Source organism: Hemitrygon akajei, chromosome 4, assembly GCF_048418815.1.
Source record: "Hemitrygon akajei chromosome 4, sHemAka1.3, whole genome shotgun sequence".
Classification (NCBI taxonomy): domain Eukaryota; kingdom Metazoa; phylum Chordata; class Chondrichthyes; order Myliobatiformes; family Dasyatidae; genus Hemitrygon; species Hemitrygon akajei.
Genome location: NC_133127.1, coordinates 165,150,095 through 165,165,309, shown reverse-complemented (window position 1 = coordinate 165,165,309; position 15,215 = coordinate 165,150,095). Strand labels below are relative to the sequence as shown.

General features: G+C 41.6%; 1 protein-coding gene across 7 annotated transcripts in view; it reads left to right on the top strand.

The window, feature by feature from the left end:
- The window catches only part of stard13b (StAR related lipid transfer domain containing 13b), a 426,906-nt gene that overhangs the window by 381,652 nt on the left and 30,039 nt on the right, over positions 1-15,215 (top strand). For 6 of the 7 annotated variants that reach the window (XM_073043870.1, XM_073043873.1, XM_073043872.1 and 3 more), the window contains 2 exons: positions 4,183-4,246; positions 11,469-12,841. In XM_073043870.1, the coding sequence (XP_072899971.1) occupies positions 4,183-4,246; positions 11,469-12,841 (1,437 nt within the window). Of the gene's footprint in view, positions 1-3,936; positions 3,994-4,182; positions 4,247-11,468; positions 12,842-15,215 lie in introns of those variants that run through there. The other variant, XM_073043877.1, reaches the window with a different exon arrangement.

The window sequence follows — 15,215 nt, the reverse complement described above, 5'->3', positions numbered from 1 at the left end:
CAATATCTTGATGGGATAGATGAAATTGTTAAACTCTGACCACCCTACCATTAACCAAGGGTTTTGTGGACCCCAGGTTGGGAACTCCTAGACTAGACTGAGGTGGCACAGTAGGGCAAGAGTTAATGATGCTGCCTCACAGCTTCACTGACTTCAGGTGCTGTCTGTGTGGAGTTTGGTCCCACATCCCAAAGCCTCACTGGTAGGTTAATTGCTAAAGAAATAAAAAAAAGGGAAGTTGGTGACCATGTACGAGGATGAATTGCAGGAAATTGGGGTTATTCTGATGGGAGTTGGCACAAACTAAATACCCATCAAGTTACAATATCCATTGTTGTTTGCAGTGTGCTTTACAGTCTTTCTCTACAAAAGTGATCTGAGTGAGGATGTGTTTTTTGTTGACAAAGGCAATGGGCAATGCTTCAGCATTGCTGTAAGGTGGGGAATTATTAAAGAAAAGTTCATCTGGCACATACTTTGTCACCCAGGCCACAGAACAACTCCACCTGGGTAGTGTACACACCTTCAGGGTGCGGGGTAGATGAACTGCGTGTGGAGAGGGGCAGATTGGAACTCCTTTTGAGGGTCACTCTCAGATCCTTTGCCTCTGTTATTCTGACCACATGCTGATGTTGGAATTCAGCAACAATATCCCACAGCTTTCCCGCTTTTGTGGGAAGTCTGGGGGCTGATGCCATGGAGAGGAACCGCACTGGGTGAGAGTCAGAAGTATCTGGTAATTAGAGGTTCCTGGGAAACTAAAAGAATGTACTGTTGAGGCTTTAGGAGGCATTAGTCAGACTGCATTTGGAGTATTATGTGCAATTTTAGGCCCAGTATCTCAGGGATAATGTGCTGGTGTTGGAGAGGATCTCGAGCAGGGGTTCCCAACCGGCTTTATGTCAGGAAGCTTTGCCATTAACCACGAGGGTCTGTGGACCCCAAGTTGGGAACCTTGGATCTACAGAAAGTTCACAAGAATGACCCTGGGAATAGAAGTCTTTGTATGATGGCTCTAGGTCTGTACACAATGCAGTTCAGAAGGATGAAACCCCTCAAATGCTTAAAATGCCTGAATAGACGGGACATGAAGAGGCTATTTCCATGTGTAGGAACTGAAGGTAGAAATTCAGAATAAAGGGATAGGCCTTCAGAATTGAGAAGAGATAGATCAATACAGCCTTTCAGCCTAATGACTCCATATCCATAGTGCCAAGCTAGCCGCAGTTTCCTGCATTCAGCTCATATCTCTTCAACTCCACCCCTGCATGTAACTATCTAAGTGCTTTTTAAACAATACTACTATGTCTGCCTCAACCATATGAACCTTCTAACAGCTCATTCTATATACCCTCTGCATTAAAAGCAATTGCTCTTCAGATCCCTTTTAAATCTTGCTTCTCCCACCCTGACTCTGTGCCCTCTAGTTTTGGTCTCCCTTACCCAAGGGAAAAGATTGTTACCATCTAGCTTATTAATGGTTCTCGTCATTTTTTAATGTTTCTCTAAAGTCGCCCCACATTCTGATACATTATTTAAGGAATAATGATGTAATTTGGGATATAAATTTAATTTCAAGATCTTGACAGTTTTGATACCCATGGTATAGGTACATGATACAGGCCATGACTTGGCCACTTCTCAAAATAACTCTAGGGAATGGTGCTTCATTTTTAGCAGGAAAGCCCTTTGCACCACAGGGAGGTGGTTGGGAACCAGCTTCAGGGACCAGATTGTGGCTGTGTCAGTGCATGCATTAGAGCAACAAGTGCACACAGCCCTCCACCAGCTGAGGCCCCACGAAACATGTCGTGTACCAATGTGCTCAATCAACAGTCTCAATCAGGGCAACTTCACTGATATTCCTGGTCAGGACTATAGAGGTTTATAACACTGTAGCACCAAAATAAATCATTTTGCATTGCCAAATTATGAGGGATATAGATAGAGTAATGCAAGCAGGCTTTTTCCACTGAAGATGGGTGAAACTATAACTAGAGATCGAAGGTCAAGGATGAAAGGTGAGATATTGAAGGGAAACCTGAGGAGGATGTTCTTCACTCAGGGTGGTGGAAGTGTGGAACGAACAAGTGCGGAAGTGGTGGATGTGGGTTCAGTTGCAACATTTAAGAGAGCTTTGGATATACACTGTACATGGATGGGAGATATATCAGAGAGTTATGGTCCATGGCAGAATAAGAGTTTCTGTGCTGTAGAGCTCTGTGACTCCATTGCTGAAGACAGTAGTCTTCACTGAATGAATGGTACAGTATGTGAATTATTAATACCTACAGTTACTCTTGTGCGAACACCTTAATATTTGACATCAATTCTAATGTCCTTACAAAGTGGTTCCCCAGGAAGGGAAAGGCAGGTCAGTACATACAAAAGCAATTTCTACCCCAGATTTGAACAAACTTATTTTCCAGAGTAAAGCCCATCAGCAAAGATTACTTTTTTAAGATGAAGACTGAATGTCAGTCCAGATGAAGGAGGCTTGATAACTTTTCTACTGCCACCTTCAATTAAATATTTCTGTAGCATATTGATTTTCCCTCTTATATTAAAAGCACGTGTGCTGGAGGAACATTTCCTACCCACCTGCAGATAATGAACACTGAGCAGACCTGTACTGAAACATGCCTTTTGATTGTGTGTTTTATATTCGGTGTTTTCGCTCGTTTTTGTTGCTGATTGCACTTTTTTTCCCCAGCATGGGAGGTGGTGAAGAGGTTTGGTTTTTCTTTGAGCAGGTTGGTTCCTTGGTTCCTTGTTTCATGACTGTCTATGTGGAAGACTAATTTCCAGGATGTGTACTGCATATGTACAGTGCTTTGATAATAAATGTACTTTGAATCTTTGAACCACCTATCTCCTTCTAGCTATCCTACTTTCCTGCATCCCTCCTTTTTATTCGGGCACCTTCCTCTTTCCTTTCTGGTCCTGAAGCAGGATCTCAGCTCAAACAATGACTGTTTGGATACTGCCTGACCTGCTGAGTTCCTCTAGCATTCCTTGTGTGTTGCTTTGGATTTTCAGCATCAGCAGAGTTTCTCGTGTTTGTGATTTTTTTTTAAGTAAGCCAGCTTTAAATTTCTCTCTTGCTGTGATTTTAAATCGAATGCTGCAAAACCATAGACACGCTGCCACTCCACCACCCCCCCCCCCCCCCCCCACACTTAGTGATTCCTTAAACAGAGGGACTGGTACTCACAGCAGGCGAGCTGTCCCCTTCATTAGTGTGTGCACCCTCACAGCTCTTTGTATTTGTAATATTTCACGGCACACAAACACACCGCCAAACTGCACTTCAGGGAGGATTATTGCAGCAGTCACAATGGCATCTGTAACAAAGAGAAAGCATCTGTCTTTTTATCCATCCTTTCATATAAAGCTTTATTTTTATTCTAATATTGACTCAAAACACCATATTTGGGAGAATTATCTCAGACTAATAATAATTTTATTAAACACATCTGAATGTCCTTGTGATGAGTTCTCAGGAGATGTGTCTTACACACAACCACAATGTTTATTCCGTTCCAGTAAGCAGTTTACACTGATTTTATAGATTAGCATTTTATAGGGTGCTAAAAGTGTTTATGATGACATTGATCTGTCTGAGTAGCTTAGAGAGGTGTGCTCATCAGTTCATCATTTCTGATGTTCATCACACGCTCAGTAAAGACGATTGCCACTTAGTTAACTCTCAGTTAATCGACTAGACTGACCTTGGTAGGAACATGGCAACCACAGACTCTGAAAGGCAATTGGTAGGAAGAACAATTGACATTAACAGCTGCAGTTGAAGTGAAGGTATCAGCTGATCAATATTTGCTAAAGGTATAGGCTAGAGAAATCCACACCCACACAGTGTTGGTGCGTAGAGTACCTGAATAGAATGGTAAGTAGGATGCCTTATCAGAGTCTCCACTGACTGACGTACACAGTCCTGTCATCTGTGCTCAGTCCATCTATCTACAGCATAAAATGGTACAGTAGAGCTGAAATCTTTCCTTAGTAATTCACTGTTTTTTTGGAAATGGAGGATTATGTCTTGCAGTTAATATAATAATTATTTGCCTTGATGTTTTCTTTTCAGTCCCAGCTTTAGATGTAGTGAGTGAAGGTATTTGCAGTGAAAATGGAATTTTAATATACTGGATTTTGGTTGATTTCCAGGCGACTGAATACATTGAACAAGTGCACTTCTATGAAAATAGATATAAACCTTCCCAAGAAAAAAGTAAGGACATGTTTCTTATTTAATTTCCTATTGGCATGTGTAGCTTCAGGCAATGTTTGGTTTTGTAAAGAATAATCTTAAAGTAAGCTATGCATGTATTATGGTGTTAGAAGTAGCTTATGCTGCTTATGAATAAGGTCAACAACAATTTTGCAGCAATTGGTAAGCAGCTTTGCAATTTTCAATATAAACTTTATATTAAGAGTCTGTAAGACAGATTCTACTGTTTTTAGAGTTGCTGTTCAGCATTATAAATCTGTTCCTTTAATTCAAGTTAGCAGGGGATTGGGTAGGGTCAGATCCGACATCACTTTTGCATCCTGCCTAACTTTAGCGGTGCCCAAAATCAGACTGGATATAAAATTGGCTTGCTCCTCCTTTAATAAACCCTGCAATAAATCTTGTGGCCGTGTGGCAGACAAAGGAAATGAACAACTGAGAGTTCAGATGCTTCATCATCAATGCAGTAACATAGCCGCCCGGTACTTTGTGAAGCTAGGCTCTATATTCATTGCAAGCTTTGGAATGGGAGATGTAGAGGTAGAACTTTAATGGTAGAAGAAGGTGTCTGTGGGAGCCACGGTTTGCCAGGTGGAAGTGTGCTTTCACCTACATGATTGGTAAAAGAAAAGTCTGTGAAGTATTTTTTTTAAAACCGAACCAGAATGTTAGAGGATGTTGTGAATAGGACAGAATAAGGGCAAAAAGCTGCTTTGGACTGATCAGAATAATTGGGATATTTAATATGATTTAATTAAAATATTACAATTAACAGGGATGTTATTGACAACTGTGAAAGGTGGCTAATGGGATAAAGAGCCACAGAATAAATGATAGGAATATACTTTCAGGCCCTAATGAAACTTTCCCTGAAGTTTATTACTCAATTAGATTTATTCAGACAATTTGCTGTTATTTTTATTTACTTGCCTGAGCAATGCGTTATCATAATATTCCAGTCAGATTTAACAAGTGCACTTCTATTAAAATAGGTATTGGCTTTCCCAAGAAAAAATGTAAGGACATGTTTCTGAAGAGCTTGAGATTGGTTGAGCTATTAGGCACTTGCAAGGGACCATTTGAGAAGGATAAGGGCAGCTCGGAGGTGTCAGTGTTGCAGTTGAACAAAGGAGACTATGGAGCCATGAGGGAGGAGCTGGCCAAAGTTAACTGGACGGATATCCTAGCAGAAAAGACAGTAGAACAGCAATGGCAGGTATTCTTGGGAATAATGCACAAGGTGCAAAATCAGTTCATCCCCTGGAGAAGGAAGGATTCAAAGGGGGGAAAGGGGCCACAGTGGTTGACAAAGGAAGTCAGAGATTGCATAGCATTAAAAAAAAGGAAGTATGACAGAGCTAAGGTGAGTGGGAGGACAGATGATTGGGAAATTTTTAAGGAACAACGGAACTTAACTAAAAAGGCAATACAGGGAGAAAAAATGAGGTACGAACGCAAGCTAGCCAGGAATATAAAGGAGGATAGCAAAAGCATTTTTAGGTATGTGAAGAGAGAGAAGATAGTTAAGAACAATGTTGGGCCCTTGAAGAATGAATTGGGTGAAATTGTTATGGGAAACAGAGAAATGGCAGAAGAATTTAATAAGTACTTTAGATCTGTCTTCACTAAGGAAGACACAAGCAATCTCCCAGATGTATGGATGGGCCAAGGACATAAGGTAACAGAGGAAATGAAACAGATTGACATTAGGAAGGAAATGGTGATGAGTAGACTGATGGGACTGAAGGCTGACAAATCCCCAGGTCCAGATGGTCTGCATCCTAGGGTACTAAAGGAGGTGGCCCTGGAAATTGTGGATGCATTGGTAATCATTTTCCAATGTTACTTAGATTCAGGATCAGTTCCTGAGGATTGGAGAATGGCTAACGTTATCCCACTTTTTAAGAAAGGAGGGAGGGAGAAAACAGAGAACTATTGACCTGTCAGCCTAACATCAGTAGTGGGGAAGACGCTAGAGTCCATTATTAAAGATGAAATAGTGGCATATCTAGATAGCAGTGATAGGATTGGGCCGAGCCAGCATGGATTTACCAAGGGTAAATCATGCTTGACTAATCTATTGGAGTTTTTCGAGGATGTAACCAGGAAGTTAGACAAGGGAGATCCAGTGGATGTAGTGTACCTCGATTTTCAGAAGGCATTTGATAAGGTCCCACATAGGAGATTGGTAGGTAAAATCAAAGCTCATGGCATTGGGGGGGAAGACATTGACATGGATAGAAAACTGGTTGGCAGATAGAAAGCAAAGGGTAGCAGTGACTGGGTGTTTCTCGGAATGGCAGGTGGTGACTAGTGGGGTGCCACAGGGCTTGGTATTGGGACCACAGCTGTTTACGATTTACGTCAACGATTTAGATGAAGGCATTGAGAATAACATCAGCAAGTTTGCTGATGATACTAAGCTGGGTGGCAGTGTGACATGTGATGAGGATGTTAGGAGAATTCAGGGTGACTTGGATAGGCTGGATGAGTGGGCAGATACTTGGCAGATGACGTTTAATGTGAATAAGTGTGAGGTTATCCACTTTGGGAGTAAGAACAGGAAGGCAGATTATTATCTGAACGGTGTAAAGTTAGGTAAGGGAGAAATACAAAGAGATCTCGGAGTCCTTGTTCATCAGTCACTGAAGGTGAATGAGCAAGTGCAGCAGGCAGTGAAGAAGGCTAATGGAATGTTGACCTTTATTACAAAGGGAATTGAGTACAAGAGCAAGGAAATCCTCTTGCATTTGTACAGGGCCCTGGTGAGACCACACCTGGAGTATTGTGTACAGTTTTGGTCTCCAGGGTTAAGGAAGGACATCCTGGCTGTAGAGGAAGTGCAGCGTAGGTTCACAAGGTTAATTCCTGGGATGTCAGGACTGTCTTACGCAGAGAGGTTAGAGAGACTGGGCTTGTACATGCTGGAATTAAGGAGATTGAGAGGGGATCTGATTGCAACATATAAGATTATTAAGGGATTGGACAAGATAGAGGCAGGAAAAATGTTCCAGATGCTGGGAGAATCCAGTACCAGAGGGCATGGTTTGAGAATAAGGGGTAGGTCATTTAGGACAGAGTTAAGGAAAAACTTCTCCCAGAGAGTTGTGGGGGTCTGGAATGCACTGCCTCGGAAGGCAGTGGAGACCAATTCTCTGGATGCTTTCAAGAAGGAGCTAGATAGATATCTTATGGATAGGGGAATCAAGGGATATGGGGACAAGGCAGGAACCGGGTATTGATAGTAGATGATCAGCCATGATCTCAAAATGGTGGTGCAGGCTCGAAGGGCCAAATGGTCTACTTCTGCACCTATTGTCTATTGTCTATAAAAAGAAGTTGGGTTTAAGCAGAACAGCCATGGTGTGAGTGGACAGAGTTGGAGAACTGTGGCTTCAGTGAGAGAGGCGGAGACTAGTTTGAGGTTTTTGTCAAGTTTATTATTAGTTCCTAGCTAGAATAGCAAAAATGGATCCAGGAAAGTGATGTGCTCCTCTTGCAAGATGTGGGAGATCTGGGCAGCTTCTAGCCTCCTTGATCACTACGTCTGTGAGAAATGTATCTGGGTGCAGCTTCTGATAGACCATATTAGGGGACTGGAGCTGAAGTTGAATGACCTACAGATTATTTGGGAGAATAAGGAGTTTATAGATAGGAGCTACAGGGAGGCATTTGCTCTTAAGTTGCAGGAACCAGGAGAGGGAAAAGGAAGGATGTGGAAGCTTCATTGAGGGTTCAAAGGAGATTTAGCAGATGCTGCCGGGTTAGAGTGCATGTCTTATGATGATGGAGCAAAGGAGGATGAAAGGGGACTTGACGTGTATAACATGATAAGAGGCATAGGTAGAGCGGGCAGCCTTAACCGTTTTCACAGGCAGGCAAAGACTAATATAAGAGGGCATAATTTTCAGGTGATTGGAGGAAAGTATAGGGGATGTCAGGGGTAGTTTTTTGGTGCATATATGGAACAGGTTGACATAGAAGCAGTTACGTTAGAGGCATTTAAGAGACTCTTAGATAGGCAATTGGATGAAAGAAAAATTGGGGGATCTATTGTGATAGTATTATCAGGAAGTAAAGTTATCTTTCAAAAGGAAACAAAACTGAAGACATTAAATTTAAACTCTGAAGATAGATACTAATGCATCCCATATAATATTCTTTGGAGTGGGAGATCGTGCAGTGAGTTGGAGACGGTTCCTTGTGGAGTTTGCTCGCCAATTTTAAAAGGCGAATGGGTCTTGTTGGGACTTGTCTGCGAGCGGGAAATTGCTTGAGTTAATAGCAATTAGGATTAATTAGCGAGGGCCAATAAAATGAAGCAGGGCTTGAGCAGAGTGGCCATTGTATGAGTGGAGGGTGTTAGAGTGGTTAGGCTTTGACTCAGCAGACTTGGGTGAGAACAGGCGCAGGTTAGTACTTATGTTTGAGGCATAACAAGTGAGGGCAGAATGGTAGTTCAGGCTTGGAAATGTTCCTCCAAGATATGGGATTTCAGATTACAGTACTTAACAGTCTCCCTGATGACTACATCTGCAGGAAGTACACCCACTTTCAGCCCTGATGGACAAGGTCAGTAACTGGATCTGGACCATTCAGGGGTTGAAAAACTTCATAGATGAGTCTCTTATTGAGGTGATCACATCCAGGGTGCAGGCTTCAGAAAGTAGAAGAAGAGGTAAGTGGAGTAACTAGTCAGTACAGGGTTCCCATGTGGCCAGCACTGAGGCTCAGCAGGGAAGGGTGAAGTCAGGCGAATAGTAAGTGATGGGGGATTGGCAGCGGATTCTGTGACCGCAAAAGAGAAGACAGAATCGTGTGTTGCCTCCCAGGTACTAGGGTCCAGGATGTCTCAGCAGCTGCAGAAGATTCTCAAGAGGGAAGGTAAGCAATCAGAGGTCATAGGCCACATTGGCACCAATGATATAGGTAGAAAGGGTGAAGTGGTCCTGCGCAGTGAGTATAGGGAGTTAGGGAAAAGGCTGAAGAACAGGACCTCCAAGGTAGTAATCTTTGGATTACTCCCAGTAACACATACTATAAAGGGTAGGAATGGGATGATAGTACAAGTGAATGAGTGGCTGAGGACATTGTGCAGGGGGCAGAGTTCTAGATTTCTGGATTATTGGGATCTCTTCTGGGAGAGGTGTAACCCGTCCTTTTCGTGCAGGTCATATGTGAACCCGAGGAGGACCAATATCCTTGCGGACAGGTTTGCTGGAGCTATTGGGGAAGGTTTAAACTATGTTGGCAGAGGGATGGGAACCGGAGTGATAGGACTGATGATAAGGCAGTTGATACAGTATGCAATGAGACTGTAAGGATGGACAGACAGATAATAGGGCAAAATTGCAGTCAGTGAGATAAAGTGAAGTGTAACATGGGGACAAAATTGAAAAGGGCGATGAAGGTGTTAAATTTGAATAAGGTAGTTGATCTTGTAGCACAGATGGTGATTGGCAAGTATGATGTTATGGCAATCACTGAGATGTGGCTGAAAGAAGATCATAGTTGGGAGCTTAACATCCAAGGAACACCTTTTATTGAAAGGATGGGCAGGTAGGTAGAGGAGGTAGGGTGACTCTGTTGGTAAAAAATGAAATCCAATCCTTAGAAAAAGGGGACATATGATCGGAAGGTGTAGAGTCCTTGTTAAAGTTACGAAACTGCAAGGGTAGAAAATCACTGATGCCTCCAACAGTAGCCAGGATGTGGGATATAAATTTTAATAGGAAATAGGAAAGGCTTGTAATAAGAGCAATGTTACAAAAATCACAGGGATTTCAATAAGCAGGTTGATTGGGAAAATCACGTAATTGTTGGATCCCAAGAGAGGGAATTAGAATGCCTGCAATATGGCTTTTTAGAGCAGCTTGAGGTTGAGTTCACTGGAAGAAATGCAAATATGGATTCAGTGTTGTGTAATGAATCAGATTTGATTAGGGAGCTTAAGGTAAAGGAGACCTTAGGAAGCAATGATCATAGTATGATTGAATTCATCCTGCAGTTTGAGACAGAGAAGATAAAGTCAGATATATCAGTATTACAGTGGAGTAATATATGAGGTGTGAGAGAGGAGCTGGCCAAAGTTGATTGAAAGGGTCACCAGCAAGGATGATGGCAGAAGAGCAATGGCTGGAGTTTCTGAGGGCAGTTTGGAAGACACAGCATAGATACATCCCAAAGATGAAGAAGCATTCTAAAGGGAGGATGAGGTAAAGGAAGTCAAAGCTGGCATAAAAGTGAAAGAGAGGGCATATAATAGAGCAAAATTTAGTGAGAAGCTTTTAAAAACCAACAGAAGGCAGCTAAAGAAACTGTAAGGAGAGAGAAGATGACATATGAAGTTAAGCTAATCAAAGATATCAAGAGGATGCCAGAAGTTTTTTCAGATATATAAAGAATAAAAGAGAGCTGAGAGTGGTTATTGGAACGCTGGAAAATCATGCTGGAAAGGTAGTAATGGGGCCAAAGAAATGGTGTCAAACTCCATAATAATATTGCATCAGTCTTCACTGAGCAGAATGCCAAAAATCTGAGAGTGTCGGGGCCAGAAGTGAATGTTATTGTTATTACTAAGGAGAAGGTGCTTGAGAATGTAAATAAGTCACCTTGGATCAGATGGATCACACCCCAGGCTTCTGAAAAAGGTGGCTGAAGAGATTGTGGAGGCTTCAGTAACGATCTTTCAAGAATCACCAGATTCTGGAATGGTTCTACGGGGCTGGTAAATTGCAATATTCCTCCCACTCTTATAGAAAGGAGAGAGGCAGAAGAAAGGAAATTATAGCCCAGTTAGCCTGACTTCAATGGTTGGGAAAGGATGAGGTTTCAGGGTACTTCAAGTCATATGATGAGGAAAGTCAGCATGGTTTCCTTAAGTGGAAATCGTGCCTGTCAAATCTGTTGTAAAGGAGAGAGCCATTATTGATGAGGTTGAGTAATGTAATCTTTATACTGCATCTTTATGCAAGTTGAATCAGAATCAGGTTTCCTATCACTGACTTGTTTTGCAGCAGCAGTACGGTGCAAGGACATAAAAAGTTCTGTCTTTAATCGTTATTAATTTGTTCATTCTTGTGTTTCATAAGACTTTTTTTTAAATCTTGGTTTCCTGTATGCACAACAACTGAGCAGACCTCAGAGAATATGCTTATCTTGCAAAATCTTATTCGTTTGATTGATGGAAAAACATAATTGATAATTTGCATTAATATTTCAGAGTGAAGACTCCGATGAAGAAGACTTGTGTGCAATCAGTGACAAATGGACCTTTCAGAGAAGTAGCAAGAGATGGTCAAGACTAGGTGATGTCGATGTACTGTTTCCTAGGCAAGATGGCCGGATATCTACAGGAAGCATGAAACTAAAAAATACAACTAGCAGTGAGAGCGTGCTTACAGATCTTAGTGAACCAGAGGTATCCTCCATTCACAGTGAAAGCAGTGGGGGAAGTGACAACAGGAGCTTGGCTGGTAGAACTGTCGAAACAAACAGTGCAACTGCAGAACACCCAGAAAGTTCTGTACGGACCTCTGTTGAAACCACAGTAATGCCAGACTCCATCTCTTTCCCACAGACTGCGAAAGACCTCACGAACTGCAGCTTTAATGTGAAAACTGAGAAGAATGCAAGGGTGAAGGCAAGGAATCTCTTTAAGCGTATGGAAACATTAAGACCAAGAGCTTCTCATAAGTTAAAGGGTTCTATGCGAACTGGTGCTTTGGTTATTAGTTCACCAATATTACAACAGGAGCCAGAGTCACTGAGGACAATGCATTGTGTGGATATAGTCAATGAAAATCTTAATAGTTTAGCAAAGGACTCAACCAAGAGTGGATTTTCTTCATCTACTCAGTCTAGTAGTGATAGCCACTCAGAAAACAGTGGCAGTACAGTAAGTACACCATGCTTAAAATCAAGGAAGAGACGCTTTGCCAGCAAGCGGAGTGGCATGTATCTCGAGGATGTGGACATCCTCTCAGGGACAACAATGAAGCAAGTGGCTGATCAAAATCGTAGGAATGAATTTTGTTCCCAGGAAAACCTTGTTGTTCACATTCCAAAGGATCACAAACCAGGAACCTTTCCAAAGGCACTTTCCATTGAAAGTCTTTCTCCTTCTGACAAATGCAGCCCTGTAAATTGGCGGACTGGGAGCATCTCTCTAGGAAAACAGAAGTGCAGCAAATCCAAGAATTGTCACCCTAGGGGAAGCAGAATTAGTATTTATGACAATGTGCCTGGGTCCCATTTATATGCCAGTACTGGGGATTTAATGGACTTGGAAAAGGAAGATATTTTTCCCCACTTGGATGATATTTTACAGCATGTGAATGGACTACAACAGATTGTGGACCATTGGTCAAAAAATGTTTTGCCTGAAATACAGGATGATGAACTCTCGGTCTGCGAGCGACAGTTCAACCCATGTAATCACTTGATGCATGACTTTGAAAGACACTCTATGTCGGATGGTCAGATTACTCCCAGTGACCTTGAACGTGATGGGCATTCCCTCAACGAGTCTGAAGCAGTGGGAATGAGAGATCGCAGGGATTCTGGAGTAGGTGCATCTTTAACCAGACCCACCAGGTAACCAAACGATGTTTATTTATACTGGCCTAAAAAGTGAACAAATGGAAAATAAGTCCCAGTGGAGTGTATGTGTCAATTAGTTTATTGGCGTTGTAGAATTCACAGGAAAGTAGCTCTGGCTGAAACAAGAGTGGGGTTGTCTCCATTGTTCCCTGAAATATTCACTTAATCCCTGCTTCAAAATGGTAACTGTGCCCATGTTACATTCGCTTGAAGCTCATCAAAATGATTCAGACTGCTGGATGGACCAGGGAGTAGAATGTGATGCAGCTAATGATTCTCAGTCTATTTGAGTTAGTATTGATGGACTTTCTTTATTGGGACTGAGAATTGGAGTGTGTCTCCTAGGAATTGGAGTTTAAAAGGCTGAAACTCTATTTTCATTTGGTTAATTTTGACCTGCAGGAATGATGGTAGAATCATATGGGTTTAGTTAAGCATTTTATTAAAACATCAATAAAGGTAATAATTGATTGCTTCATCTCCACAGTGCTTCATTTGTGACATTAGAATCAAATTCAGTCCCTTAAAGTACTAGGTTTCATTTGAACCAAATACAATGGGAGAAGAAATCCATGGAGTCAGGATTGCTGGTGTTGCCTCAAATACTTATCTTCAATAGGGAATTAAATTGTGTGGGGTGTAAAAATTATGTTGCACTTATTGAGTTTAAGTTATAGTTTTTATTTTGTAGTAAGATGTCTATACAGTTGATTCTGGTTACTTAGGCCTTCAGTTAATCAAGGCACCACTTATTTGGGACATCTCTTGAAGAATAAAAATTAATTGAGATAATAGCTGGGATTCCCTTTGTTTATTTGGGCCTCTATGCTGCTTAATTGGGGCAGGTTATGGTTGGCAAACAGTTTCTAACTAGCGTCAGTCGTAAGCATGTGTGGCCATTAGAAACTGTGCTTAGTGCATCAGTTGCACGTGTTTCTTCAGAAAGCAGTAATTTTTGTCAGAGACCTTTGGTGAGAAATCAGCAGCAAGGCAATTCTGAACTGCCTTGCTCACTGTGGTTTCAAGCATTCAGGCTTGGAGATGCCAGGAACGGCTAAGATTGAAAACAAAACTATTTACTATTTCAACAAGTTAAGAACTATGCAGATACCTTTTTGAAGGCATCAACAATTATCTTCAATGTTACAATGAAAATGAAGATTTGGAGGGTGCAAATGTTGAAAGCATTTTATGAAAACAGTCGATTATCTGCACTAGGTGTCTGCATTGATTTTGCTAATTTATGTACAATCAATCAAAAGAACATATCAGTATACACTGGATGAATTCCTCTGTGGATAACTATTGTGAACTAATGCAGTCTTGTAGTACTGTAGTAGTTCAAAGTAAATGTATTGCTATATACAACCCTGAGATTCATTTTCTTGCGGGCATGCTCAATAAGTCCAATAATCGTAATAATAGTATTGAAGAGGGAGATGAAGAATCCTTGAAAGTGAGTCTATAAGTTTGTGGAAACTGTTCAATGATGGTGCAAGTAAAGCTGAGTGAATTTATCCCCTCTGGTTCAACAACCTGATGGTTGAGTGGTAGTAGCTGTTCCTGAACCTGGTGGGGAATTCTGAAGCTCCTGTGTCACCTTCCTGATGGCAGCAGCGAGAAGAGAGCTTGTCCTGGATGGTGGGGTCCCTGATGGTGGATGCTACTTTCCTGCATCAGCATTTCATGTAGATATGCTCAACGGTTGAGAGGTCTTCACCTTTGATGAATTGGGCCATATCCAATACTTTTTCTAAAATTTTCCATGCAAGGGCATTAGTATTTCCATACCAGGGTGTGATGCAGCTAGTCGATATACTCTCCACCATACATCTATAGAAGCTTGTCAAAGTGTTCTAATTTGCACTGTATTTCATTTAAATACATAGTTGTTACCCAGTTTGTCTTTTTAAAGTATCTTTTTAACTATTTCCATGAAACTTTGGCTAATTGGGTCAAAATGTACTGGTCCTAGTGTGTCCCAATTAACCAAACTCCACTGCAATTGGCATAACAGAACACCAGTGCTCAGAAATTGGATTGTAGTTGTACTTGGTGCTCCAGGTGTGGTGCTACTGTCATAATCAAGTCGTAAGAAATTGCAATGTTGAGACATTCTTATTTTGGGAAATTGTTAACTTTGCTTGCTTCCCTTTAAGAAACATTAAAATTGCTTTCTAGATAGGGCAGCTGTTGCAGCTTTTGCTCATTAATCCATGAGAAGTGGCTCAATGCACTTAAAAAGATCTCTGTCTCCAGGGAGAATGAGGCTCATGGTCTCTGCAAATGGTGGTTCTGGTTGGTTGACGGCACCATTTTCCTGAGAGAGAGCCATTCACCATCAAATAGACCACTATGGTCTAGTAGT